We start from the raw sequence: 26,584 nt of genomic DNA on the forward strand, positions 1-26,584 counted from the left end.
ATCGTGGCGCGAAGCCATCCCGGCAGGTCCCTGGAGTGAGTACCGATCGGCGGAGGGAGCCGCGCAGGGGCGCACTCTTGGCACCATGACCCAGACGGCCGCCTTCGACAAGCCCAAAGTGAGCGCGGGCGGGACTCGGGGTCCGGGGGGTCTGGCTTCTGGTCTGGCTGGAGGGCTTAGGGGCGTCCACAGGCTGGGAGCGAACGGGGGCCCCTGCAGCCGCTTCCCCTCCTCAGCTCAGGCCCTCGCTGCTGCCGGGCAGTTTAATGAGAAACAATGAAGCAGGGAGGGTCCCGAACCCCAAGGCGCCCCCGACTGGCTTCCGCTTTCTGCTTCTGCCCCTGATTTGACCTCTCGGAGTCTCAGTTTCACAACCTGTCAAATGGGCCTGGGACACCGCCAGCGCTGGGTAGCTGTGGGAGACTAGGCAGGGGGCTTGACTTTTTGAACCTCGGCTGTAAAATGGGGCCCAGTGTCTACATCCATAGGCACCTCAAGTGTTGTGGAAACAGCTTTACAGTCCAGCACTGTCATGGTTTTGTGAGCCAATGTGCTCAGGTCTGTGGATGTGCCGGTCAGGAGGACCACGCCGAAGAGCGGAGGGAGGGGATCAGGGCGCCCCTCTCTCCCTGCTAGGGGCTGAGTGGACCTTAGGTTCATTCAGGGCCAGGCCACAGCCACTGGCCTCAAGGGATAACTCCGTGGTCCCTCCTCCCACCAGCTGTGGCCTCTTGGGAGAGGCTGGGTCAGGGAGGGTCTGGGCCCACTGGGCCCGCTTCGGAGCACTGAGATTCAGTCTACCGGGGAGAGGAGGGGTCCAGGGGTCTGTCCAGCAGAGTGAGTCAGCTAGCAGGATTTGAGACTGCTGTGGGGGGTCACGGGAAGGAGTGAGCTGTAATCAGACTCAACTTACCGCTCCGAAAAAGAGGTGTGAATGATGATGGCAGGTATCACAAGTGTTGGTGAGAATCGCATGTGTGTATGGGAGTGCGGGGGTGTGGGGTTGGGTGGGCAGCACTGGAGGAGGTATGGCCCAGCCCCCACTGCAGCTGCCCCCACCATAGGCTCAGCTACCCCTGCCATTTGTTGTGAGCTGGGAGCCCTCCTGCCAGACCCCACCCCGTGCCTCTACGCTTTGTCTGGATGCCCCATCACTGGAGCTTCTTTCCTTGTGAAGTTGTTGTTTTTTTTTTGTTTTTTTTTTTTCCTTTTTAAAAAATGCTTTTGGATTCCCCCTGCCCTTGGGAAGGTGGTTCCCCTGATGTGAATCCTGAGGCAGTAGACAAAGTCCCTTGACTAGAAGTGAAATTGGAATTCGGGGATTAGTGAGGCAATGCTTCTGTAGAACTTACTATATGCACCCAGTCCGCCCTTGCAACACTTGTCACAGCCCAGCGAGGGAGGGGCTATTTTACTATTTTGGGGGTCTCATTCAATCCTACCTGCTTCAGGCTGGCAGGTTATTTCCCCTCTCTGGGCCTCAGTTTCCACACCTGGGAAATGGGCCCCACCTGCTTGGTCGGGAGGCGTCCAGAGGTTACAAGGGATGCTTGAGAGGGAAGGCGAGTGTTCTCCACTGTGTAGAGGAGATGTGATTAAATTTTATAACGCAAGGAGGAAACGTGCCTGAGCTGGCAGGAGAAGCAAAAACGAGCGTGTCTTAGCCACTGCGACCAGAGCCAGCTCCCTGCCTTCCCGTGGGTGGGGCAGATCCTAATGAGAACTAGTATTAGTAGCTGGAGCTCATTAAGTTGTTATTCTTCTGTGCCGGGTACTGTTCTGAACTCGTTACTTTCATTAATTCATTTGATTCTAGCAAGGACTCTGTGAGGTTGTTATCATCCCATTATACAGATGAATAGAGAGGTACAGAGAGATTAATGACGGCTCAGATCACACAGTGGGGAAACAGCCAAACTGGGGTTGAGCCCAGGCAGGCTGGCTTCAAACATCCCGGAGCCAGCTTTCCAGCTTTCTGCCTTTGCAGAAGCCCTTGGAGTGGAGGTGCTGGTGCCCTTTGTGGGGGCCTCCGGAACAGGAGCCTCTGCTGGGTTGTTTGGCTTCTCATGCCTACTACTAGGTGAGGCCCAGGACCCGGCCAGCTTTAAGAAGGCAGAGCAAGACTGTGCTTTGTAAACTTCAATGGGTACTCAAGTCACCTGAGTGCCTTGTTAACATTCAGATACTGAATTGGGAGGTTTGGGGTTGGACTTGAGATATTCCCTTCTAACAGGCTCATGGACAATGCTGACACTGCTGGACCACAGACCACACTTGGGGTAGCAAGGCCCTAGGTGGCTGCCTCCCTGGTTGGACTGTGTTATTCTAACAGATGCTTTCTGAGCACCTGTTGGGCATTGGAAGAGGTACCCAGGAGGTGGAGGGTTGGCCCTTATCAGTCTATTTCTACACGAGGCAAGGCTGGAAATCCCGTGGTGTTCAGGAGTTCTTTGTCATGGAGGACAATGCTGATCGCATGCCTGTTTCTGTAATAACCGTGGGTACCAGGCACCTTCCGTCATTTACATCCCAGTTCTCCGAACAAGTGGACAAGGTAGATCTCTTCCTCCCCCTTTAACAGACCAGGAAACTGAGAAGCAAAGTGACTTGTCCAAGGTCACACAAAATGAGCATCTCAAAGCTGTAGAGCAGCAAGTGAGCTGGCCCAGGTTGGAAAAGCACAGTTTCTATGCTGTCCCTCCCTGACGCAGAGAACTTCGGCTAAGTCTCTCACGTAAATTTAAGTAGGCTCTATGCCCAGCTTGGGACTTAAACTCACAACTGAGATTAAGAGTCGCATGCTCTACTGACTGAGCCAGCCAGGCACCATGCCCACATCATTTTTTCTTTCTCCTTTTTGAATGTTTGCTCCGTACCAGGCACTGTTCTAACTGATTTGCATATACTCATTTAATGTTCGCAGTGTCACTCTCAGATGGCTCCTCTTCCCTTCTATAGGAGGAAATGGCTCAGACAGGGGAAGGAACTTTCCAAAGTCACACAGCCGGAAAAGCAGAGCTACACTCGAACCCATTTCTACCTAAAACCGAGATAGATACTGTCCACTCCCTTGCCATTTGGCCGGTCCCACTTTGGGGCCAGGGGTGGACTCAGAGTCGCCTTGGGCCTCAGATAGACTGGGGGGTAGGTCTCCGCCTCTCTGTTTGGCAGCCCCAGAGCTCGGGTGGACATTTCTCTGAAACTCCGCTTCCTTCTCTGTAAAAATGGGTTGATTAAAACCAAGGCCATGGGGCACCTGGGTGGCTCAGTCGGTTAAGCGTCCGCCTTCAGCTCAGGTCATGATCTCAGAGTCCTGGGATCGAGCCCCACATCGGGCTCTCTGCTCAGTGGGGAGCCTGCTTCTCCCTCTCCTTCTGCCTGCTGCTCTGCCTACTTGTGCTCTCTCTCTACCTCTCTCAAATAAAGTCTTTAAAAAAAAATTTTTTTTAAACCAAGGCCATGGGTTCCTGGGGACACTGTGCTGAGTGGCACACGTGAAGCCCCTGGCTGGCAGGCAGCAGGCCCTTAAGGGTGCTTTTCCTTCCTCTGGGGTTGTAGTGCGCCCCCTCCCCCACTAACTGGGGCCCTCTGGGAAGCCTCCTTCCCCCACAGTCTTTCTTACTCTTGACTTCCTGCCGCAAAGCCACCGAAAAGCCCACTGTTAGAACCACCTGTTTTTATTTATTTTTTACTTACTGTTTAAAGATTTTATTTATTTCAGAGCGAGGGAGCATGAGTTAGGGGGAGGTGTGGAGGGAGAAACAGACTCCCTGCCCAGGAGGAAACCTGATGCAGGGCTCCATCCCAGGACCTGGGATCATGACCTGAGCCGAAGGCAGACGCTTAACCAACTGAGCCACCCAGGTACCCGGAGCCACCTGTTTTTAAAAAGCCCCTCAAGGAGCTTGCCTTACCCATTATAATTCATGGGGCACTTTGGAGGGAAGGGAATGAATGAGATTGGGTTTCAAGGAAGCCTTTTGTTTGACAGAGGAAGCGAGGACCAGAGAAGGGAGACATGGTCACACAGTGAGGTAGGGGAGGCTGATCGTGCTCCTGATTCTGCATCCGACCTTGGGGTTGGCCTGGCCTGGATGGCGAGGGGCCCTGTGAGCTTGGAGGAATGTGTCTCCCTATCCAGTGGTCCTAGGTGTTGCCCCCCTGGGGCAGGGAAGGGAGCACTGTGACTGGCTTTGAACTGGGGAGAAGAGTAAGCCAGGGGGCCACAGTGAGGTTCAAGCCTATATGTACTCAGAGTTTCGGGGGCAGGCTCGCTCTCACCCCTTAGGGTTCTGAGGCCCCAGAGCAGCAAGGTGAGGGAAAACACAAGCCTTGGGGTCCTTGTGACCACAGGGCAGAACACGAGATTTCCCATCTTTACAGTGGGAATCCAGTTTGTCTCCAGGCCGGGGAGGGGTGGGGCACACCAGTGCTGGCCGCTGTCCATCATTACGCTTGTCCCTGTTCTCAGTCCCCTTTAGACTTTTACCAGCATTGACTCAGCACTGATAGCAGGATGAAGGGAGTGGATTGTGGGTTTACAAGCTTTGGTTTTGACTCAAACAGCTTCCGGCTGTTGGTACTTATTAGTCTGGCCTGAGGCTTATTCCTTAATTTCTCTGTGTCTCCGTCTGGATAGCTAGGGGATAGCTGTGTTGGGGGTTTCTAGGCTGTTACTCCATAAGATGTGGCCCTGGCTGAAGACCGGCCCTCCCTGCTCTGACACCTCCCGGGGGAGGCTCCCAGCAGCAACCGAGAGCTCAGTCAGGCCCCAAGACGGCAGGAGGCACCAACCCTGGGCGGCTTCATTACTGAACCTCTGAGCTGTGGGAGCTCAGATGGGGCTGAGGGAGGACCTCCTAGAGGAAGTGTGACCGAAACAATATGTCCACCCAGGGCGGCTCTGTCTCCTGGCTTTACCCCTAAAGTCTGCTGAGAGGCCATGGTGGGCACTGACCCCTGGCACCACGCAGCTCACTGCCAAGAGCCGGGCTAGGGAAAGAGAGGCTGGCTGGCTGGTGGGGGAGGGAGGGCACCCGCGGCTCATCTGGGTTCTGGGGGCTCCTCTTCCAGGCCCAGGGGTGCTGGTCAGTCCTTTCCTTGCCCCGGGGAGAGGACACAGCACTGCTGACCTAAGACAGCTCTTGGTCATTTGATGTGTACTGAGTGCTTTTGGCTGTGCTGGGCATGGTCCTAAACCCCAAAGACGCAGCATAATGACCCCACTTTGAGGAAACTCCTAGGGAGACAGCTATGGTAAGTGAATTTAAAAAGTCAGCGTTTTGAAAACAGAAACAGATGGTTGGTTAGGGGAGCCTGGGAAGAAGTAGTTTGACTCGGGCGTGCCTTGAAGACATACAGCCTCCCAGTTAGGAGTGGGAATTCCATCTCATAGTGTCTGGCCCAGGAGTTCATGACCTGTGACCTTGCCCTGGATCTGTCCCTGACACCTCATGTGTGTGAATTTTACCTCCCCGGGCCTCAGCTGGCTGGCTGGCATCTCCTGAGAGCAAGACTTAATGTGTTTGCCCGCCCCCCCAGTATGCCCAGCACCTAGTGGGGCTTAGGAAATATTTGGTCAATGGGGATGTTTCCTACTCCTCTCTGGGATTTCCTGCAGCTCTGTGAGGTGCTTGCCAAGTCAGCCTCCTGGAGAGCAAGTGCAGGGGAGTAGGGGTGAGACTCTCCTCCAGAGAGGTCACGAGGCTGGGCACAGGGCAGGGGTGTGGCCCCTGGGCGGGGCTTGGGCTTAGAGGTAGAGAGACTGGGGTTCTAAGCCAGCTCTGCGGCAATCAGCCTGGGCAGCACAGGGCAGGCGGCTGAGTTCCTGCGAGTTTACCATCCCCGTGCCCACCCCCTCAACCCCCAGTCTGCAGCCCAGGGCTAACCCGCACCTTGCCTCGGGGTCACGATTAATTGAGGTAAAGGACCTGGTAATAGGAAGTAGCTGCTGGTACTGCTGAGTGGTTCCTGACAGCCTCTCTGAGGCTAGGCCTGCAGGGAAAGCGTAGTAAGAGCGCTGGGACTCAGACCTGTGTTCAGATGCTGGCTCCGTCCCTGCCTGCCTTTGTGCTCCCGGATCCTTCTTGGAGTTCAGCTTCCCCCCCTGCAGAATGGTTGTCAAGTTCTGCCTTCGCTGTTGTGAGGATGGAATCAGTGGACGTCTGTACGTGGTCCAGCACATAGTAGATACTCAATAATCGGAGGACACTGCTGTTCCTTTTCCCTGAATGGGGACAGCAGAGCAGGGTCCCCACCCAGTCTCTGAGCTTACACCCCATTGTCACCTGGGGGGGGTGGTGGTGCAGACAGACGTCTTCATGGGTAGTGGCTATTTTCCAGAAAGTTCCATGGGAGGCTTGCCTGAGGTTGAGCTACCTAAGGGTGGTTGCTGCCTCTGCTTCTCCCCTCAAACGTGTCCGGGCAGCTTCCCAGGAAGCCTCAGGAAAGACCTGTAGGGCATGGTGGGGCATGATGGGGCAGCAGGCTCTCCTCTCGCTGTCCCCAGGGGTGCTCTTGCTTCCTGCTTCCCGGCTGGCTCTCTGAGCCCCTCTTCCCCTGCTCTGTTGCACTGGGGAGCACCTCCTGCGTCTGGAGCTGCAGGCGGGTACTCCCCGTGGGCGCTTATCTCTTGTCCTCACTACTGAGCAGGCCTGTTTTCTGTTCTGGCTTCCCTCTCCCCTACTTAGGGTAAGGCAGCCAGAAAGAGCTTTTACACGGTGCCTCCTGATCCAAAACCCTTCAGTGGGTCCCCTTAACTGTGACCTGGGACCACTCCCTGCCCAACACCCACTGACTTTCTGTGGCGACCTATCTCCCCATGAACCTCATTCTCCATATGAAGCCAGTTCCCTCCCTGCTTCCTGACCCAAGTTCCTCTGCCCGGGCCCTTCTCTGTCCTCCACCCCCCCCCCCCCGTCAGCTCCTCCTCCCAGCTCCTCCTGATTTGTCCCTTCTCTGTCATTGTCTCCTGAAACCCCTCTTCTCCCACGGCCTTGCAACCTGCCCCAGTCACTCCCACCGCCCAGAGAAGCCACTCTCTTCACCCCCACCTGCCTCTAGTCCTTTCTCCGGCCCTTTCTGCCCCTCCAGGGGTGAAATTTGGAAAGGAGAATCTGCACTTTCTCCATTTTATTACCTCTACTTATTTCTTACTCCAGTCCAGCATGGATTTGTCCCCTCTGGCCTCTGGAGCACTCCCTATAGGACAGTGGTTCTCAACCTTGGCTTCACATGTTGAAAACCAGCAACAACCCCATGCTCAGGCCCAGGCCGAAGGACTGTGACATCGCGGACCAGGGTGGGCCCAGGCGTAGGCAACTTTCCAAAGCTTCCCAGGCCTTCCTCATGGTCAGCCAGGGCTAAGCACCTCTCCTCTGGGCCCAGTGCCCTGTGGCCTTGGCCCTAGGGACAGGTGTCTGTTCTCTTGCCTGACCTCTGGCCGGACCTGACCGTACCTCTCATGTAGCTGCTGTAACGAATTACCACATGCACACCCAGTAGCTTAGAACAACATAATCTTCTCCCCATTCTAGAGGTCAGAAGTCCAACATCAAGGTGTTGTTGGTAGGGTCCCACGTCCTCTGAGAGATCTGTTTGTTGCCTCCTCCGGCTTCAGGTGGCTCCGGGCCATCCTTGGCTGGCGACCACACAGCTCCCGTCTGCCTCCGAGCTCAGGTTGCTGCTTGCCTCTTCTAGGAGTTTCTCACTCAAAACTCTGCCTCCCTCGTAAGGAGGTAGGTAATTGCATTATCCAGATAACCCAGGATAAACTCCTCAAGTCCTTAAACTACTTCTCTCTCTCTCTCTTTTTTTCCCACCACGGGAGTAATACAGGTTCTGGGGATTTGGAAGTAGAGCTGTTTGGGGGGGCTACCGCCTCACTGACCCAGTGCATTGCCACCACCCCTTGCAATCAGACCGCCCTTTGCCTTCTACACACCTTCCTCTTGGTTCCCCTCCTGCCTGTCTGGCGGTTCCTCTCCGGACTCCCCCTCTCCTGCAGAGCCACTGGGCGCTCGCTCGTACTTCTGAAGGCTTCCTCCCCCGCCCCTTCCTTGACCCACTCTCCCCGGGTGAGCTTGTTCAAGGGCTCGGCTGCAGCTGTCCGTATTCGTACCTGCATTGCCAGCCTGGTGTCTGACCGCGCTAGAACTTCCCATGCATCGGCTCTGTCCTTTTACATTTGGAGAGCTCAAAGGCGTCCCAGCTGAACATCCCGAAGATCAAACTGACCGTGTCCCTCTCCCCACACCCCTGTCCTTCCTTCCCCCTTAGCACTTGGGCTTCTTCCTGGGTAGTGTCCAAAGCATGGGAATCACTACCCACCCCACTCAGGCCTGACCTGGGGCTTCCTCCTTGACCCCTCTTTCTGTGCTCCGCCACCCCCCCCCCCCGCTTTTCCATATCTGTCTTGTCACCCTGGTCCAGAGCACCATCCTCTCTCATAAACTGGACCGTAGTAGCCTCCTGCTGCTCTTGCTCTGAGTCTGCCTCGCCCTCTACCTGGCTTCAGACCCTGTCGTGGCTTCTCTGTGCTCTCAGCTAAAATGACTCCTTGTGGCCTCAGTGACCCCGCAGCCTGTCCAGACTCACGATCCCTCCCTTCTCAGAGGCGGGTTTCAGTTCCTCCCCTGTACCACGGGCTTGCCTACCACATGGCCTTTGCACGTGCTATTGCTTTTGCCTGGTATGTTCTTCCTGCCTTCCTCCTTGGCCTGCCTTTGCCTGGTTGGTTCCTCTTCATCTTTTGGATCTTGGCTCAAGCTCTGTTTTCTCTGGGAAGCCATTGTTAGGTGAGGTCTTTTGTTTGTCAGCTCTTTTGTAGGCTTGTGACTGTACATCTGTCACATTTATGTACTGCCTCTTCCCTGGCGGGACCGTAAGCATCACAGAAGTGGGACTCTATGCCTTGAGCTTTGCTCTCCATCCCTAGCACTTGGCAGTTTGGTGAGTTCTGGCCTCTTCACGGATGCCGTTTTAGCATTTGCTGTGTGCTAAGTGCTGGGCTCGCACACTACACGCGTGAACGTGGTCAAGCCTCACAAAGCCCTAGGAGGAAGGCATTGTCTCCTCCCTGTTGGATCCATGAGGATCCCAAGGCACCAAAAGTGAAGTCACTTTCTCCAGGCCACCAGGGATTGAGTGGAGGAGCCAGGATTCCAGATGTAACCCCAGAGTATCCTCCCTCTCTGGCCAGATCCTCAGTAGGGCGGTGTGCTGTGTGTGTGGGTTTAGGACAACAAACCCTGCAGGCTCAGAGAGGGGAGGGCCCCTGTCCAAGGTCACACAACTCCTTGGCAGTTCCCTGGGCTGGAAGCTTCACTGTTCCCAGTGCTGAATGTTTTTTTGAGAACGTGATGAACGTTTAGCTAAGTGGGCATTGAACTTGTTTTGTCAGGGAATCCGACAGCTCCCTTGCCTCTGCACCTGGCGGGGAGTGTCGCTGGGTCCTTTGCAGGCTGGTGACGTTCGGAGAAGTCTGGTTACTCGGACCTCCTGCTCAGAGGCGGGTTAAGCCGTTCTGCGCCTGCCAGCCTCAGTGGGCCTGTAGTTCCCTCCCTTGCCAGGGCAGCGACTTTCTCGTCCAGGTCCCCAAATTCCAGGGAAGACCCCAACCTGGCAGATGTCAGTGGAGTTTTAGGTCTCCCCCTGGCCCAGGGAAAGTCCCCTTCCCCGTGTCTCCCAGACCCTGTTTTGGTTCCCAGCTCCTGGGAATGGCCTGGCTGAGAGGCGGACTTAGAAACCACACTTGTCTACCTACGCGGTGTGTTGTTATTGTTGTCTTTAATCCTTAACGGTTGTTCTTGGACAGGGAGGCAGAAATACCCTGTTGTTTTGCAGTTGAGGAAACAGAGGGTCTGAGAGATCAAGTGTCCCGGCTGAGATCACACCACGGGCCAAGGGGTGGGGTTGGGAGTCTGGAGATGGGCTGTCTCCAAAGCCCGTGTCCTTAACCTCCTGGCGTTGTGCACCAAGCAGTGTTTGTGGGGCCCTCCGTGCGTAGGGGACGATCACCAGGATGGCTGAGTATCCAGGACCCTTTCTGGAGTATGGAAAGATCCTGTGTTGCGCCTGTTGATTCCCGATAACAGGGCTTACATAACACCAACTTTGGAAAACAGAGTCTGGATGTTTGAAACCCGCTGTGGGGTAGTCACAGGCCCAGGAAGTCTGCACTCAACACTTTTTGTTAGAGTTGGATTTTGCTTGGTGGGCGGAGAGCGGACTCCGCCGGCTCGGTGGCTGGGGCTCCGTGGCCGGCCTTGGGCTGGCCTTGGGTGTAAGGGCACTGGCCTGGGCTTGGGCTAGGGTTCTGGTTCTGCCATTTACCAGCCGTGGTGAAGAACAGAGGAACCGTGTGGGCTTCCTGCCTCTGTGGCTTGCGGTGTGAACTCGGGCAAGTTATTTAACCTCCCTGAGACTCAACTGTGGTTGAGCCTCTGTGGTCTTAACCCTGAAAGAGGTAGAGATGACTGTAAACCCACCCCCACCCCAACAGATGAGGAGGAAACAAAATGCTGTGTATTCAGAGCTTAGTGGAGTGTCTGCGACAAGTGTCCAGTCGGGGGTCTCATGGTTATTGCCGTCCTGCCGACATTCATGGGTGTTTGTTCGCGACCCCCCCCCCTTTCTCCTCCCCCTGCCCCCTTGCAGGTTGAGCTGCACGTCCATCTGGATGGGGCCATCAAGCCTGAAACCATCTTATACTATGGCAGGTAAGTCCGCAGGGAAGAGACCTTCCTCCCCGGCATCTGGGGACGTTGGGTGGGGGGTGCTCCATGGCTCAACCTAGAGGCCTCTAGAGAATTCCAGGGTTGTCGTTCCTTCCTGTATCCCCATGGAATGAAGCTGGCCCCCTGGCCGGAAGAAGGTGGTCTGTGGAGAAATGGCGGCCCCTCAGCTCTGAGCCCGAGACCTACAGCCCAAGGCTTCTACTTTCCCTGATTCTGACTCTTGTCCTCCTGCTGCCAAGGGGCCAGGATAGAGCTTGCCCTTCCTTATCTGCAGGTGCTTGAGCTTGTGCACGTACACACACATACCCACACAAACACACACACGAGAGGAGGCAGTTCCCAGGGCTGAAGCAGTCACTGTGTTCGGACTCTGCAGAGAGCCCGTGGCAGAGGTGATGGCCCCTCACAGGATGCCGGGACCATTTGCTGAGCATCTCCTAGTGCCAGGCTGCCAGGCTGAGTGCCCTCCTGGAGTCAGCAACTATAATCCCTCCACAGAGGAGGATGGTGCTGCTATCCGCATCTCACTGAGGAGAGCCAGGGGCTCAGAAAAGCGAAAACAGTTGCCAGAGGCCAAGGCGACAATAAACAGTAGAGTCTAGAATTGACCCAGGGCCCTCTCCAAGGCTTTCCCTGCGTCGCCAGGGCAGTCGCCTGCTGGGGAATGTGGACAGGCAGCCCCTCCTCTGGGGACTATTTTCACCTTCCGAGTAAGGCCGTGCCTCCTGCCTCGGGTTGCATGGGCAGGAGGGTCACTAGGGCCCCCAGGGAGGGGTGTCTGCCCCTCCGTCCCCACTTCAAGGGCTCATGGTGGACCCTCTCTTGGATCCACTGTTTAACAGCAGGGACTTTGGAGGTCAGAGGGTCTGAATTTAAATATGGGCACACTGTTTCCTCACCGTGGCCTTGGCCTTGAGCTTGAGCGGGGGGAACAGGGCCTCCTTCCAGAACTGACCTAGGAGAGGGGGGGCCCCCTGCTGCTCCCCACCCCTCCCTCCACAGACTGTGCCCCCGCCTGTTTGCTGGACACTCCTTTCATCTGGAGCTGGAAGGAGTCCGCCTCTCTCATTGCCCGGAGCACTTCCGCTGTAAACCCAGATGCAAACACTCAGCTCCATAAGCCCCAGTCCCCTGAGTTTCCAGGCACCGCTGCTCCAGAGAACTGGTGAGGCTGGGGCATCTGTCCCCAGTTCCCCGGAGCATCTCTTCCAACTCCCTGAGGCAGAGTTCTGCCACGAACCCTTTTCTCCACCTTCTCCTACTTTCACAGACCCCTCCCTCTGCCCTAGGAAGTCGCTACTGATTTTTTTTCCCTACTGATTTAATTCTTGACTCTCCTACGTCATTTGTCAGCATTTACTGTGCTCCCTGAGGCGCTGCATCGGGGCCGATGTGCTGAATCCTCACTACAACTTGCGAGGTGGTACTGTTGTGGCCCCATTTTATGGAGGAGGACACTGAGCCGTGATGGGTGAGGGGACTTACCTAGGGAGCACGGGTGTGAGCCCGAGTCCACGCCCCTGACCATTACTCCTGCCAGCGAGAGGCTTAGATGAAGCAGTGCCCAGAAACCACTTAGCTCCGGGCACTTAATGATAGTCTTAATGATAAGCTAGGGCTCTGGCTAAGTGGGGTGAAGCTGCTTGGCTTATCTCTGCCTGTCCTTTGCCCATGCCAGGTGCCAGCCATTGCCCCAGATGAGGCTGTTGGGTGGGTTATCAAGCACCAGGTTGGGACTGCCTACTGAGTACTCATTAAGGGGTCAGAGAGCACTTACTAGTGGAGCAAGAAGGCCGGAGTCCGGGGCAGGGTGGAGGGAGGAGGGAGAGGAACCGCCCCTGGTCGGATCTTCTGTTTTCCCCCACACCTTGGCATCTCAGGAGCCGTCAAGGTGCCTCGGTGGGCCCATGGGGCAGGGGTGTTATGGGCGCCAGCTGGAATCTAAGCTCGAGGACAGCAGGCAGAGAGTCTGGGAGTTGGTCAGACTTGGCTATGGAAACCCATAAACATACCGGAGGACTTCCTGGTGGTGGTGGGCTGAGAGAAAGAAGGAAGCCCTTCTCTCCCTCTGGCCAAATCCAGTGGCCTGTCTTCTGCCTCTCTGATTTGGGCCTCTGCTGACTATGTTTTTACCTACTTCTTCCCTTAGCTTCTGTGATTCTGTCCTCTCTGGGGCTTCTACCTCTCTCTCCGTCTCCTTCATAAGCCTGTCTGCTCTTTTGCCACAGCACATTCTGAATCTGGCCCCGCTTTCCTCCCTTGACCAGCCTGGCCTGGGCCACCAGCATCCCTCACCTGGGCAACGGCAATGGTTTCCTGGCTGGTGTCCAGGTGGCCACTCTGGCCTCCCCATTTCCTGTCTCTGCAGTACTAGGGTCAGAACACCTGTCTTAAAACCTAGTCTGACCAGTCACTCGCCAGCTCTAACCCTCCCACACTCCCAGCTGACTCCAAAGCCAAGGTCCATTCACAGCCCTTAAAGACCAGCAAAGCCTGAGTTGCCTCTCTGACCTCTCCTCCTTAATCTACACTGGAGGTTCCTCAACCCTGCCAGACTTGGTAAACATAGAGAGGCTGAGTAACTCTCCCAAGGTCACGCAGCCTTTAAGGAACCCAGCTGGGATTCAGAACCAGTCCATCAGGCTTTGGGGTTTGCTGCATGACCCTGGGCATGTAAACTGTCTCCTTTCTTCTTCTCTGTACCGTAGCTATCTGTGTTACTGAAAAGGATGCGGAGGTCCTTGGATGGGATGGCTCCGCCCCTGGGTGATTGGGCACATATGGCAGGGGGATGGACTTGGAACTCCAGAGCCTGGCTCTTCCTGCTCTCTGGGCTCTCTGTGGCCAGGCTTCTGGTAGGCACATCCCCCACCATGGCAGGAAGAGGACTGGCTGAGGCATGGCTAACTGGGAGTATAAGGAGCATCTGATGACCAAGCTAGGCCCTAGGGGAGCCTCTGCTGCCAAGTGGCTGTGGGTGGCAGGAGGACCCAGGGCCCTATGATTAACTCCTTCTTGCTCCACTTTGGGCCCCAGACCGGAGCATTACAGCTTGACCTGAGCAGCTTCTGGAGGCCCAGTCCCGTGTGAGATCCCAGAGAGTGCCTCATGCTATTTGTTTCCTGCTAGGACTCCTGCAGTAGCTCTCAGATCTGGTACCTACACGGCAGCCAGAAGGAGCTCTTAAATCTCTTCACGCCGCTCCCCTGCTTGAAATCCTTCAGTGGTTTCCCCGTGCTTTGGGGATAAGGCCCCGAACTTCTACGAAGCTTCCACTAGGCTCTGCCTGCCCTCTGGCTCTTCACCTACCACTGCCCCCACGCTGAACTCCAGCGGCCCTGCCCTTGTCTCCCCTCCCAGCTTGGGCCTGGAGCCCCTTCTGTTCCTTCTAATTCTGCTTAAATGTCCCCTCCTCTGACCAGCCTTCCCAGACCACTCTGTGTGGTCAAAGATCTCTTGGTGGCTGATGAGGAGAGAGGCTGGAGAGGGTAGGCAGAATGGACAGGCCTTCAGGGAGTAAAATAAATGAGATGGGACTGGCTGGTGGGCGAGGCAGAGGAGCCTGGGGGAGGCCCCTGCCCTGGGTTGGGCAGCTGGGTGGGGGGATGGTGGAGCTATATTTGGAAACATGGAGCATAGGGCAGAGAGGGGGGGAGGTGGCATGAGGTGGGGGGGGATGGTCAGATACCTGGGTCTGTCTTGGTCACTGCTATCTGTCCAGTGCCTGGGACATCTTAAGCCCTCAAGTGGTGGTGTATGGAAGTAGAGACTTCTGGATCTTGGGCTGAAAACCGTGAAAGGGGAGGAGTTTGTGTGGGCAGGTGTGTAAAAGGGAGGGTCTGTAAGAACGGTCAGGAGGAAGGGCCCCACCAGGAAGCGGGGGTCGAGGGAGCTGGAGGAAGACTGTCAGGGGCCTCGCACGTAGCGGGTCCAGAGGACCAAGCACGTGTTGCGGGGAAGGGGGCTGACTGCACGCTGGGGGGCACTCCTAGGGATTGGGACCCCCAGCAGGGGAGGAGGGCCTGTGTCGGGGCCTCGGGGGACATGCATTTATGCCAGGAAGCATCGTAGTATTTTGGGGACTGAGGTCCCCCGGTGTCCCTGGCAAACCCTCCCTTCCATCATCTGTTGTTGCTTTGCGGATAGCCTGATGCTTGAACCGGATTTAATCACCTCATTTCCGGAATTGTTTGCTTCTTTTTTTTTGTTTTTTTTCAGTCTTCTTTTGTTCTACTTGCTGGAGGAGTTTCTCTGCTGTATTTTCCATTCATTTTATTACATCCTGATGACCGGCCCGTATTCATTTAGATTTGCAGGAGCGCTCTCTTTCTCTCAGGGTCGCCTTTCTGAGAGGGGTGTCTTGTTTCCGGGGAGGAAGCTCTTCTCCCGTCCTGGAGACGCTCCGCTGTAAGGGTTTTAAGTTTTCTTCTCTTCCCTGCGTTGTTTCCTCGGAATTTCCTCCTGTCTCCTGTCTTGTCCCTTCGTGGTGGAAGCATTTCTCGGATGTCTGGTGTGCTTTGCCTGCCCCTTTTGTCTTCAAAGTGGGAAAACTGAGGCCGGGGTGACCTGAGAGTTGTGGTGGGGGAGGCTCACCCTTGCTGCCCCTGGCGGGGAGGAGGAGGAGGCCCGGGCGGAGAGGCGGCTGTGGGCAGGCCCCACGCCGGGGTCTGTAGGCGGAGAGGGGAGATGCTTGGAGGGAGGTGGCCAGTGCACACGTTCTTGGGAGTCTCTGCTGGACCCTCTCCCAGCTCATGGGCGGGGCAGGCCTCTCCCACGTGCTGGCCGGATGGAGGGCGGAGGTGGGAAGTCCGGCCCCTGCCCCGGGCATTGTGGTGCTATGGCCCTGAAAACCTCTGACCTGGCCGGGGGCCAGCTAGCTCTACCCACTCCGGGGCTGAGGAGGAAACTGTGGGCTTGCACCAGCAGCTGCCCAGTTCCCAGGCGCCAGGGGCGTGCATGTGTGCGTGCGTGTGTACATGTATGCGTACAGACTTCAACCCCCAGTGTCCCCCTTGAGATTCCCTGGCTGGTCATGACCTTGGGGACTTGGGGGGCAGGGAGGGGTGCTGGAAGGATTCCAGCCTGGGTTCTATATGCCCCAGGCCTCTGGTTTCCCATCTGTTCAATGGGAGGAGTTGGAGGAAGAGGTCCCCAGCTTTCCTGCTCTGGACCCTGGGAGGAGTTTGTAGCCCACTGCCCTTACTTCTTTGTTCCCAGGAAGAGGGGGATTGCCCTCCCTGCTGAGACAGCAGAGGAGCTGCGGGACATCATCGGCATGGACAAGCCACTCAGCCTCCCGGGCTTCCTGGCCAAGTTTGACTACTACATGCCCGCCATCGCGTGAGTCACCCCCCCAGCCCCACCCCAGCTGTGCCTGCCACCTGCTGCCCACGCCTCCCACTGTGGGGTGGGAGAAGGTGCTCGGAAGCCCCAGTTCTGCAGCTTATCCTTGTATGTACTTGTGTGACTCTCTCCAGGCCTTGATTTTCCCTTCTGAAAAGTGGGTATAATGTCTACAAAGTTCTTCAACTTCTACAGGAAAGTGAGAGTGTGAGGTCAAGAGCTGGCATCCTAGTGCCTGAATCTTTCACGAAATAACTGTGACCTTGGGCAAATTTACCCTCTCTGGGCCTCTGTTCCCTCATCCAGACCATGGGTCTTGTGATCCTGTCTACCTCCTGGGGCTGGAGTTTGGAATGGACGTAGAACTTTCCTCACCAAGCATCCCCTTGCCATGAAGACAGTTGCTACCTTTATGGACAACCAGGCTCAGCTGTTCTTATAGTCCCTTTTGTTCCTTCCATCTTTTCATAGCAGCGTATCTTAGGTCTGGAAGACTGTACGTGCAGCGCTCAGAACTGTAGTTTTTGTAGTTGTTGGTGGTCCCGCCAGGTGGACACACTCCTCGTTTGCAGAGGAGGAAACGAAAGCTCAGGGGAGGGTAGGCGCTTGCCCAGGACCACACAGCTGGAAGGGGTGAAGCCCAGATCCCACCCGGAGGCCACCTTGAACTTCCTGACACGAGGCAGGCCTCTGTGGTCTGCTGCCAGAGCTCAGGAAGAGGAAGAGGCAAATGAACAGGGAGCAGTTAGGGAAAGCTGCCTGGAGGAGGAAGCATGGCCCAGGCTTTGGGATAGAGAAGGTGTAATGTTGTCCAGAGGGCTAGACTGGAGGGAAGGTTTGGAGCATATGCCAAGTATGAGTTGTTGGATGACCGGTGAAGGTCTGCGAGGCAGATGGAGGCCCTTGGCTGGATAAGTGGCAGGACAGGTAGGAGGAGTTCTGGGGAAGGAAGATGTGTGTCATGTGTCAAGGCCGCTTGCTGGAAGCTTTTGGAGTCAGCCTGGAAAACACCGCCTGTCCCCATCCCTGGCCCTGGTAAGCAGAGGCACTCACATACACACACACACACACACACACGCACACGCCTTCTTGGAGGTACCCGTCCTATCTCCTCTGACACCCACTCCCCAGAGCATATACATGGGTAGGGCTTCTGTACAGGCTGAGGCACCTCTCCCATGTCACCCCCAAGGCAGCTCCTGTCCCTCTGGCCACAAGACAGAAGATGCCCAGCTCCTTGAAGGCCCAAGATGACCAGGCTGTTTGGCATCATCTCCTTCTGAGTTGCTTGGCCTTTGGGGCTCTGCCCGTAAGACTAATGTCCATACTGTGCCCTTGCCACCATCCACCGTCAGACAGGTGTCTGATAGGAGCCCTCATCTTCTGCCCTTATCCTTCTGCTGCTCACTTCTCTCCCACAGCATGGGCCTCCTGTGGCACCTGGGGCAATACACTCCCAACCTCAGGTCCTCTGTGCGTGCTGTTCCCTCTGCCTGGAATGCTGTTCCCTGTAGATGCCCTGTGGCTAGCTTCCTCGCCTCCTTCTCAGGTCTGCTCAAATGTTCCCTTTTCAGTGAGGCCTTCCCTGACGGTACTGCTGAAACTCGTAGTCCCCTCCCCTGTTTTATGTGTCTCCACAGACCATTTCACACCTAACCTACTGTAGATTGTGTGTTTCACTTACTTACCTGTCTCTCCTGCTTAACTGTAGGCTCCGGGAGGACAGGGATTTTGTCTACCTTGGTTGCTGTATCCCTAGTGCTGGTCACTGTGCAGTGAGTGTGTGTCACCGCTCTGGGGGAGGTCGGGCACCCTCTTCCTGGGAGGCCGGCTCCCCTGCAGCAGGCCCGAGGTCCCAGATCCAGGCCAGGGAAGGCAGCAGCTGTTCATCCTTATCCTCAAAAGCATGGTGCTTCCGGTCACCCTTCTCCTGGGTGTGGCCAGTTTCCCCAAGGGCCTTTGCTCGCACATCCCACATTCCGGTGACCATTCTGTATTCACCCTTCCTGGTGGAAACTTCCAGCTAGGCCCAGCTCATGGTCCCTTGATACCACTTAGCGTGGCCCTGGCAGGTTGATGTGTGCCTTGCGTCTAGAGCCAACACTCAACAACTAAAATACTTCAGGGGTCTCTGTCTCTCCGACTCGGAGCACTGGCCTAGGTGAGTTTCAGGAAGTTCAGCATCTTTGTCCTCACAGTAACATTTGCTGTAAGTGTCGGGGGACTAACCAGAGTCCTGTAACAGGTAAGTGGGAACCGGGATTCAGGAGTCCTGGGTTTCTCCCCCACCCCAGGGTACCCTCTGGATTTGTCTGTTGGTGTCCTTTCCCCTCTCTCATTTTAGTTTTATTGGGGTATAATTGATAAGTAGAAATTATGTGTTTAAGGTGTTTTAATATACATGTATGTTGTGAAATGATCACCACAGTCCAGCTAAGTTAACATATCCATCACTGCAGATAGTTACCGTTGGCTTTGGCTGCGTGTGTGTGTGTGTGTGTGTGTGTGTGTGTATGTATGTGTGTGTGTGAGAACACTTACGATTTATCCTCCTAGCAAATTTCAAGTATATGCTACAGTATTTTTTTTTTAATTTTTATTTATTTATTTAACAGAGAGAGAGATTGCAAGTAGGCAGAGGCAGGCAGAGAGAGGGAGGGAGAAGCAGGCTCCCTGCTGAGCAGAGCGCCTGATGTGGGGCTCGATCCCAGGACCCTGAGAGCATGACCTGAGCCGAAGGCAGACACTTCACGACTGAGTCACCCAGGCACCCAGAACGCTACAGTATTGTTAACTGTAATCGCCACGCTGCACATTCCATCTCCAGAACCAAACTCCTCCTGTAGAACTGAAACTTTGTACTTTTTGACCGACATCTCCCATTTCCCGCTTCCCCCGCTCAAGCTGCCCCAACAACTACTGTTCTACTTTGTGCTTTTATGAGTTGGGCTATTTTAGGTTCCATGTGCAAGTGAGATGGCGCAGGATTTGTTTTTCTGCGTCTGGTTGATCTCACTGAGAGTGACGTCCTCCAGGTTCATCCGTGCTGCAAATGGCAGGATTCCCTCGAGGCTGAATGTTATTTCTGTGTGTGTGTCTGTGTGTCTGTGACGTTTTCTTTATCCATTCATCTGTCGACGGAACTTTAGGTTGTAGCCACGTCTTGGCTGTTGTGGATAATACGGCAGTGAACGACGTGGTACAGATATCTGAGATACTGCCTTCATTTCCTTTGGATAAAGATCCGGAAGTAGGACTTCGGGATCATATGGTAACTTTTTAAAACATTTCTTGAGGAGACTGCTCGCTGTTCTCCACGGTGGCTGCACCAATTTGCACTCCTGCCAACACGCACAAGGGGTCCCTGTTCTCGTCGGTCCTCAGTGACACTTGGTGACTGTAGCACACTAACAGGTGTGGGGTGATCTGTCCTTGTGGTTCCGATTTGCATTTCCCTGGTGATCAGTGATGCTAATCGCCAGGGAAATGCACCTTTCCACGAAACTGTTGGCCATTCGTATGCCTTTTGAGAAATGTTTATTCAGGTCCTTTGCCCATTTTTAATCCGATGATGTGGTATTTTTGCCATTGGGGGCTGGAAGTTCCTTTGGTATTAGCCCCTCGTCAGATTGGATCTGCGGGTTTCTTCCACTCTGTAGTTGCCTTTTCACTCTTTCACTCTTTTCACTCTGCCTTTTTACTCTTGCTGTATGCTTTTGTGTCTGATGCAATCCCACTTGTCTTTGTTTGTGTGTGGTGCCCGTGTTCTCTCGTTTCTCTCCCCTGCTGACCTGCGCCCATCAGCCAGCAAACATCTGAGTGGCCATTACATCCTGGGCTCCGTCCTGGGCTGGGGGGTCCCAGCCATGACACGACTGAGGGCAGGACCCCTGTCTCATGGAGTCTACATTCTAGTAGGAGAGATGAAAACTGACCGATAAGCCTTGAGAGAATCACGCCAAGTGGGGGTAAAGCACTGGTCAAGTCCAGGGGAACAGGTAGAGAATGGCAGAGGAGCCCTTCGGAGGCCGGGCGGTCAGGGATGGGCTCTCTGAGGCGGCCGGGCTGGGGTGGGATCTATATGGAGACGAGGAGTGTAGAACGGTCCTGGGGAAGAGCCCTGCCGGCTAGGGGATCTGCGAGCATGGAGGTCCCGGCCTGGGACAGAAAGAAGGCTCTGGTGGCCTCATGAGGGGTTCAGAGTGGAGGGGCGCTGTGGTTTGATTCACATGTTAAAAAGATTGCTCTAGCTGCTGTGTGGAAAACAGTTGGAGGGGCAAGCGTGTAGACACGAAGATCTATTTAGGAGGTGGTTACAACCTGGGTGGAGGGGACAAGAAATGGCATGTAGTTTGGAGGTAGAACTGACAGGCCCTGCCTTGTTTCTAGGATCTTCTCCAACAGCTACCAGAACTTGGGGCTGGGGGGCCAGAAGTGGGTTTGAGCTGCCATGGGTTGGGAACAGCCCTGTTGCTCCTGGGGCTCCCAAGAGACTTGGGGAAGGTTGTCCCCAACCCCTCTCTTCCCTTCCCAGGGGCTGCCGGGAGGCCATTCAAAGGATTGCCTACGAGTTCGTGGAGATGAAGGCCGAGGAGGGCGTGGTGTACGTGGAGGTACGCTACAGCCCACACCTGCTGGCTAATTCCAAAGTGGAGCCAATTCCCTGGAACCAGCCCGAGTGAGTGATGCCTGCTGGGGCGGCCTGACTCGTGGGAGCCCCGGACCTACTCTTGCTCCCTGGTCCTGTTCTGTGGCCTCAGAAAGATGGGTTTAACTCTTTTGCAAGAGACATGGTTCCTAGCCCTCACTTGGGCTAATTTTTAAAATTTTTCGACCTTTGGTAAAAGTGTCTGGCTATGTTTCCCTGCCCCGGACACAGGCCCACAATCTAGGAATAGTAACCCCCTTGTCTAGGGACTTCTAGGTGTCCTGTTCTAACCTTGTCACTGAAGCGAGTGTGGCCTATTCCTGCCCACTGTCTGGATCCCCGAGAGCTCTGAGTGCTATCAGCCAACTTCCTTGCCCCCTTCCAGCCAGGACTCTGACAGCTGTGGATGCGTGGGCATCAGAACTGGCGGGCTTAGCAGCACCCCCCGTCCGCGGGGGAGGACTGTGCTTGAACTCATCACCCCACACACCTTCCAGTCTGGAAGTGCCCACGCAAGCAGGAAGTGGGGGGTTGTGCCAGGGCTGGGGGCCAGGTCTTTCCCCAGAGCCCGTGGGTTGGCAGCAGCTGGAGCTGCTTCTCCAAGAGTCGTCTTTCTCTTCCCCCAACCACCCGCCATGTCCCTGTCCCAGGGCTGTCCTTCAGACCTTCCTTTATCTCTGGTCCATCCCTGCTCCTCTCCCCACACAGGGGCGACCTCACCCCGGATGAGGTGGTGGCCCTGGTGAGCCAGGGCCTGCAGAAGGGAGAGCGAGACTTCGGGGTGAAGGTGCGGTCCATCTTGTGCTGTATGCGGCACCAGCCCCGTGAGTACCCCTCAGCCCTGCCCCCAGCCACTGCCCTGACCCACCGCCCCCCGCCCCAGCCTGGCACTGGAGCCACGTCTGGTCCCCACACGCCCCCAACCCCACAGTATTTGTGGAGCCCATCGGCAGGACCTCGGGGCTTTCTGCAGTCACTGGAGCTTACCCTGGGCAGGCTCAGAACTCCCGGCAGCAGAGAGACCCTCCTCCCTGGGGAGACCGGGCCTGCCAGCCACGTGACCTGCATTTAGGAAGCATAAGACCACAGGAACCTGAATAATAGGAAAAAACCATCTAAGCCAGGTTCTGATGAGCCCACGGTCCTCCCTTGAGACCCTGGGGGCCAGGCCTCGTCCCGTGTGGGCCACAGGCCTTGCGGACAGGTCTGCCGTCTGGGGCCTCCGAGGGTCTCCCTCATGAGGGACGCTGGTCAGGGGTCTAGAGCTCCAGCTCCCACCGTGTGCAGAGCCCCACGGTGTGACTTTGGACACGTCCCTTCACCTCCTCGGACCGCAGCTGCGTCACAGCCGGTGACGGTCTCTGCTCAGTCTCTGCTCCAGCAGGCAGTGCGAGCCAAGGGGTTCCCGCCCGCCGATGGGCCCGCGTGTGCAGAGGGACTCGCGTGGGCTTCCGCGGTCCCCGTGGCAGCCTGTGGGGCCGGGCTGCCATCGCCCAGCCTCCTCGGCTGGGCGTGGGGCTGAGGCTGAGAGGGGGACGGCCTCCTGCTCCTCGGTCGGGGCGGCGTCGGGCGCGCACATGCACATGCAGCCCTCTGGCTCCAGAGCCTTCGACTGGTCATTTTTAAACTCCTCGCGAGGACTTGGTTAGTTAAGAGGCCAGAGCAGGTCAGCGGTATGACGAGTGCCGTTCTGGGCTTCTCTGTGCAATCGCGGGGGGCCTCTGTCTCCTCCTCTGCCAAGTGGGGTTAGGCCATGGCACCATGAGGCGGTGAAGAGCTAGGCTTGGGCCAGGGGACGGGGAGCAGGGGGACTTCTCGGTGCCACCAACAGGGGCGTGTTACCCGCAGGCTGGTCCTCGGAGGTGGTGGAGCTGTGTAAGAAGTACCGGCACCATTCTGTGGTGGCCGTGGACCTGGCTGGAGATGAGACCATCCAGGGAAGCAGCCTCTTCCCGGGACACGTGAAGGCCTTCGAGGTAGGGCCCCGGGGAAGGAGGGAGGGATAGGCTGGCACCGGGGAAGCCACAGGAGGAGGGAGGGGTCACGCGGACAGGGGAGGCTGGGGCCACCTCCATGCTCCAGTGCACCTTGGTGGGGTCTCGGGGGTGCTAGAAACTGGGAATTGGTATAAGCAAAAGCTCCCACCCGGTGTGGGCACTCCTGTGTGCGAGCCTGTTTCTGCCTGTCATTTGCCGTGTGACCTTGGGCGCGACTGTCCCTTCTCGGGGCTGCTGTTCCATCTGTTGGGATGACCGAGTCCGAGCAAACATTCAAAGCCTGGAGCGTCCCCGGGCCTGCAGCGTGGGCTCTGGGGCCAGAGCTCTGGAGTCTCACCGCCCTGACTCAGAGCCTGGCTCCCCTCTTCCTGTTTGATCACCATCCTGTTACTTTCCTGGGCCTGTTTCTCCTCTTATAAAACAGGTATTAGAGTATTTGTGGAGATTAGGTAACGTGGCCAAGCCCTTTCATATGGTGACTGACCCATGGTCACCGTCTAGTAAATGGCAGCTACAGCTTAAATTAGGATCACGCAAACAGAAACCCCGACTGCCCTGTCCTGAAGCAGGTCAGCTGACTGAGGAAGGGCATGGCTTGAGCCTGCCGAATGGGGAGCTGAAGTGTGGCAGGGGCCGGGCCCACGGGGGCCTCCCCTAGGCCGTCCCTGACCGCCTGTCACCCTTGCAGGAGGCTATGAGGAGTGGCATTCACCGCACCGTGCATGCAGGGGAGGTGGGCTCCTCGGAGGTGGTGAGAGAGGTGAGGAGGCTGGGCTGCCATGGGGCCCTTCCGCCTGCTCCCCCCCACCCCCACCCCTGTCCTGGGCTCCACTCTGCTTCTCTGCAGGCTGTGGACGTGCTCAAGACGGAGAGGCTGGGCCACGGCTACCACACGCTGGAGGACGAAGTCCTTTACGCCCGGCTGCGGCAGGAGAACATGCACTTCGAGGTGGGCGGCCAGGCGGTGGGAGGACAGTTGGGAAGCCAGGAGGGCCCCGGGAGTGCCAGGAGCCAGGCCGGCGCGGCAGGAGTAGGCAGTGGGCCTCAGAGCCGCCAGCCGGCGGAGGTGGCAGGATGGAAGTCATGGGACTCAGCGGCTGGGAGCCGGTGTGGCTCCAGCCTGGGGCTTACGAGGTGGGGGGGGGGGGGGGGCGTGGCTGGGGGGACACGTGGGCCAGCCACCCACCTGCTCTTCCAGGTGTGCCCCTGGTCCAGCTACCTCACAGGCGCCTGGAAGTCGGACACGGAGCACGCAGTGGTTCGGTGAGGCCCGGTCCCTGGGGCCCATTCAGTTTTGTAACAGGAAAGCCGAGGGTGGGAAGGCAGTGGAGGGACTGGACCCTGGCCCAGGCAGAGCCTCTCGCTAGGAAATCTCTTCGAGTCCTTGGGAAGCAGGTGCTGCTGTCCTCATCTGTAAGATGAGGGCAAAGCCGATGTGCCATGACATGACTGAGGGAGCCCAGGTCCTAAATAGCAGAACTGGGGGGTCCCTCTCATGGAGCAGTCATGGCAGAGCGCCCTGCTGCCCTGAGGGGGAGGGGGGCTTCCACACTCTAGACCCTGCCTCCTGGGCATCTGGGAGAGGAGTCTCTCCAGGTCACGTGGTCCCTGCTCCTAACCTAGCATCTAACTAGAGGCTTTGGTCCTTCCTCCAGCTGTCCTGTGACTGAGCCCTGGGAGACGCATCAGGCCTCAGGAGGGCAAAGCCACCCTTTCCTAACACAGGATAAGGTGGCAAGAACATGGGGCGACCACGGTCAGGCCAAGCTTAACGGCAGGATCTTGGGCTCTGATATTCTCCTTACAAAGGGGTCCTGGAGTCTGCTTCAGGACAGGGGAGTGCGTGGTACCGGCAGAGTGTCTGAGGGGAGGTTCTTGGAGGCACACGGGTACACAGCTTGTGGGCTGGAGAAAGGTGCGCGAATTAGCCACACAGATTTGGTGGTTGGAGAAGCGACAGCCTCAGGAGATGGTGGAATGAGAGGGCCGAGGAGAGAACCCAGGACAGTGACACTGAAGGGACAGACAGAAGAGACTGGTCCAAGAAATCAAGAAAAAGGGTTTTAAGAACAGTCAACAGTGTAAAATTCTACAGAAGCTGAGTCAGTAAAGAGCCGGGGAAGGCCCTCTGGGTGTAAGGAGACGGGGATCTGGGGTGGTGCCAGGAGCCCTTTCCATTGGGGGTGGTTGAAAAGTCGATCTTAGGGGCGCCTGGGTGGCTCAGTGGTTTAAAGCCTCTGCCTTCGGCTCAGGTCATGGTCCCAGGGTCTTGGGATCGAGCCCCGCATCGCATCAGGCTCTCTGCTCAGCGGGGAGCCTGCTTCCTCCTCTCTCTGTGCCTGCCTCTCTGCCTACTTGTGATCGTTGTCTGTCAAATTAAAAAAAAAAAAATCTTAGAAAAGTCGATCTTAGTGGGATTAAGGGTAAAGGGGGTACAGACGACTCTCCCAGAACGTTGGCAGTGAAGGCGAAGGCTGGACAGGGTGGTAGCTGGAGGGGGTGCTGCTTGTTTGACCTCTCTAGGCCCCCCACTCTACCTGTTCCTCTTCTGCCTTTGCCTGGCTCTGGCCCGCCTGGGTGGGTTCAAGTCTGGAGATGCTAGTTCCGTGCTGTCAGACAGGTCACCTGAGTTCTCCCAACTTCCCTCCCCTGTATGGCGAGCAGCTCTTCCAGGTCATAGGGGGCTGCGGGCTCTCGGTGGCAGGCACTGTTCACGTAAGAGTACAGGCGGCTCTTCCCTCTCCCCCTCACCCCTGCATCCAGGTTCAAACGGGACCAGGCTAACTACTCACTCAACACAGATGACCCACTCATCTTCAAGTCCACCCTGGAAACGGATTACCAGATGACCAAACAGAGCATGGGCCTCACCGAAGAGGAGTTCAAGAGACTGGTGAGTGGGTGTGCGCTCTGGTGGCCTTGACTCTTGGCCCTGGGAGCGTGTGATGTCTTCAGATCTTGGCCAGGGCCCGGGGCCTCTGGAGATGAAGAGTTTGCCTCACTAGGCCAACCCACACTGGCCCTAGAGTTAGGTGCCTTCTAGGGACAAGGTCTCGGGCTGGCACACTGATCAAGGACCAGGTTTTTCAGCCTTTGCTTGGGTCGAGTGCCTGCAAAGAATCAATTAAAAGCTGTCACCTCTCTTCCCAGAACGGTGTGCTCGGCTATAAAATTCTGCGCACACTTTCCCAGCCATTCACAGATCCCGGGCTGAGCCCTTAATTTTAGGGGCTGATACCCCAAATCTGCCCTGCAGGAATCTCTCTGGCCCCACACATCCCGCCCGGTCTCCAGTTTCTCCAGCTTCCTTCTCTCATCCCTGTGTCAAGTCATGGCACTTTAAGAGCACTGAACCCCATGGTCTGTGCTCTGGCACTTGCTGCCAGGTGACATGGGACATGTCCTTCCCCACTGTGAGCTTAATCAGTGACCATGCTCATTGAAGAGGATGGCTCATCACTAGACTGTCAAGGCTTCCTTCCATGCTCTCTGGTTTCACATTATTTGCCTTTCTGGCCCTTCTAGAACATCAACGCGGCGAAGTCCAGTTTCCTCCCGGAAGATGAGAAGCAGCAGCTTCTTGATCTGCTCTATAAAGCCTATGGGATGCCATCTTTGGCCACTGCAGGTGTGTTCCTAGCTGGGCTTCTGGGCTCTTGACCTGCCCGGGAGGCTCTTGACCTGGCTCTGTGGGATTTCCTACAAGAAGCCCTTCCTTCCCCTCTGGGGAGGTGCTCAGGATACGTGAGGCCTCCCTTTTCCCATGGCTGAGGCTAATGGCCTCCCACTAGACTGACTTACCTTCTGTATAGTGCCATCTTCAGGCTGGTCTTGGGGGAGACTTTCTGAAGCCCAGTCCC

The 26,584-nt window shown here is 56.4% G+C and overlaps 1 protein-coding gene across 3 annotated transcripts in view; it reads left to right on the forward strand.

Annotated features, from left to right (window-relative positions):
- Positions 1–26,584, forward strand: part of ADA (adenosine deaminase) — a 27,821-nt gene continuing 1,237 nt past the window's right edge. The window contains exons 1-11 of one of the 3 annotated variants that reach the window (XM_080813905.1): positions 1–118; positions 10,657–10,718; positions 15,954–16,076; positions 20,614–20,757; positions 21,436–21,551; positions 22,576–22,703; positions 23,413–23,484; positions 23,572–23,673; positions 23,923–23,987; positions 25,488–25,617; positions 26,250–26,352. In XM_080813905.1, coding sequence (XP_080670031.1) covers positions 86–118; positions 10,657–10,718; positions 15,954–16,076; positions 20,614–20,757; positions 21,436–21,551; positions 22,576–22,703; positions 23,413–23,484; positions 23,572–23,673; positions 23,923–23,987; positions 25,488–25,617; positions 26,250–26,352 — 1,078 coding nt within the window. In that variant the 5' untranslated portion in view covers positions 1–85. Of the gene's footprint in view, positions 119–10,656; positions 10,719–15,953; positions 16,077–20,613; positions 20,758–21,435; positions 21,552–22,575; positions 22,704–23,412; positions 23,674–23,922; positions 23,988–25,487; positions 25,618–26,249; positions 26,353–26,584 lie in introns of all 3 variants that reach the window. The other 2 variants (XM_080813904.1, XM_080813906.1) reach the window with 2 other exon arrangements.

This window comes from Martes martes, assembly GCF_963455335.1.
Source record: "Martes martes genome assembly, chromosome: 9".
Lineage (NCBI taxonomy): Eukaryota > Metazoa > Chordata > Mammalia > Carnivora > Mustelidae > Martes > Martes martes.